General features: G+C 46.3%; 1 protein-coding gene across 1 annotated transcript in view; it reads left to right on the top strand.

Moving 5' to 3' along the window:
• Positions 1-954, top strand: part of paqr6 (progestin and adipoQ receptor family member VI) — a 24206-nt gene that overhangs the window by 9486 nt on the left and 13766 nt on the right. The window contains exon 2 of the mRNA XM_016538649.1: positions 73-317. Within this exon, the coding sequence (XP_016394135.1) occupies positions 267-317 (51 nt within the window). The 5' untranslated portion in view covers positions 73-266. The remainder of the gene's footprint in view (positions 1-72; positions 318-954) is intronic.

Below are 954 nucleotides of genomic sequence, written 5' to 3'. Positions count from 1 at the left end.
GTGGGAGCTTTGTTTTGTGTGTGTGTGTGTGTGTGTGTGTGTGTGTGTGTGTGTGTGTGTCTCTCTCGGCAGTGTTTCCTGCGTGGCGGGGGGCTGGAGAGGGTCATGGTTGGGGCTGGGCTCAGTGTGTGAGGTGGGAGGCCGGGGAAGGGGGCCCATCCCGGGGTCTGGAGTGTCCGCTGTGGTGCGTCCTGTGTCGAGGAGGCAAGGAGAGACTCGAGCAGGCCTGTCAGAGAGGGAGGGGAGTGCTGCATCTCCCCGCAGACATGCTGAGCCTCAGACTTCCGCAGCTCTTTGACATCCACCAGGTGCCAAAGGTGACGAAGGGAGTATCTGTTTGACGTGCAAAGAGAGCGTTTGAAACCGTTTATTGTTGCAGTTCAGTTCCCCTTTAAGGGAAATCCCTGGGAAATCCTGCATGTACTTAAAAGGTACAGGCCAAGTAAGCAGGATCAGACGGTGCAAGCCACAGATTTCAGTTCTGCAAAATCTTTCTTAAAGAAATTCCAGCACAGTTTCAGTACGATTACATCAGATGAATGAATTGCATTCAGAATATTAAAGCAATAGCTCACTTAAACATACATGTTCTTACCTTAATGTTGTTCTAAACCCATGTGACTTTCTTATTTGGAACACAAAAGATGAGGTTTAGAAGAATGTTTTAGTAGTATACTATAATGATATTTAAGGGTTACTCCACCCCAAAAAGAAAATTTTGTCATTAATCACTTACCCCCATGTCGTTCCAAACCCGTAAAAGCTTTGTTCGTCACTCTTCTGAACACAATTTAAGATATTTTGGATGAAAACCGGGAGGCTTGTGACTGTCCCATTGACTGCCAAGTAAATTCCACTGTCAAGGTCCAGAAAAGTATGAAAGACATCGTCAGAATAGTCCATCTGCCATCAGTGGTTCAACCGTAACGTTATGAAGCGACGAGAATACTTTTT

This window comes from Sinocyclocheilus rhinocerous, unplaced genomic scaffold (assembly GCF_001515625.1).
Source record: "Sinocyclocheilus rhinocerous isolate Xijiao unplaced genomic scaffold, SAMN03320098_v1.1 scaffold66, whole genome shotgun sequence".
NCBI classification, from domain to species: Eukaryota; Metazoa; Chordata; class Actinopteri; order Cypriniformes; family Cyprinidae; genus Sinocyclocheilus; species Sinocyclocheilus rhinocerous.
The sequence above is the reverse complement of the archived record's forward strand: the minus strand, read 5'-3'. Positions and strand labels throughout refer to the sequence as shown.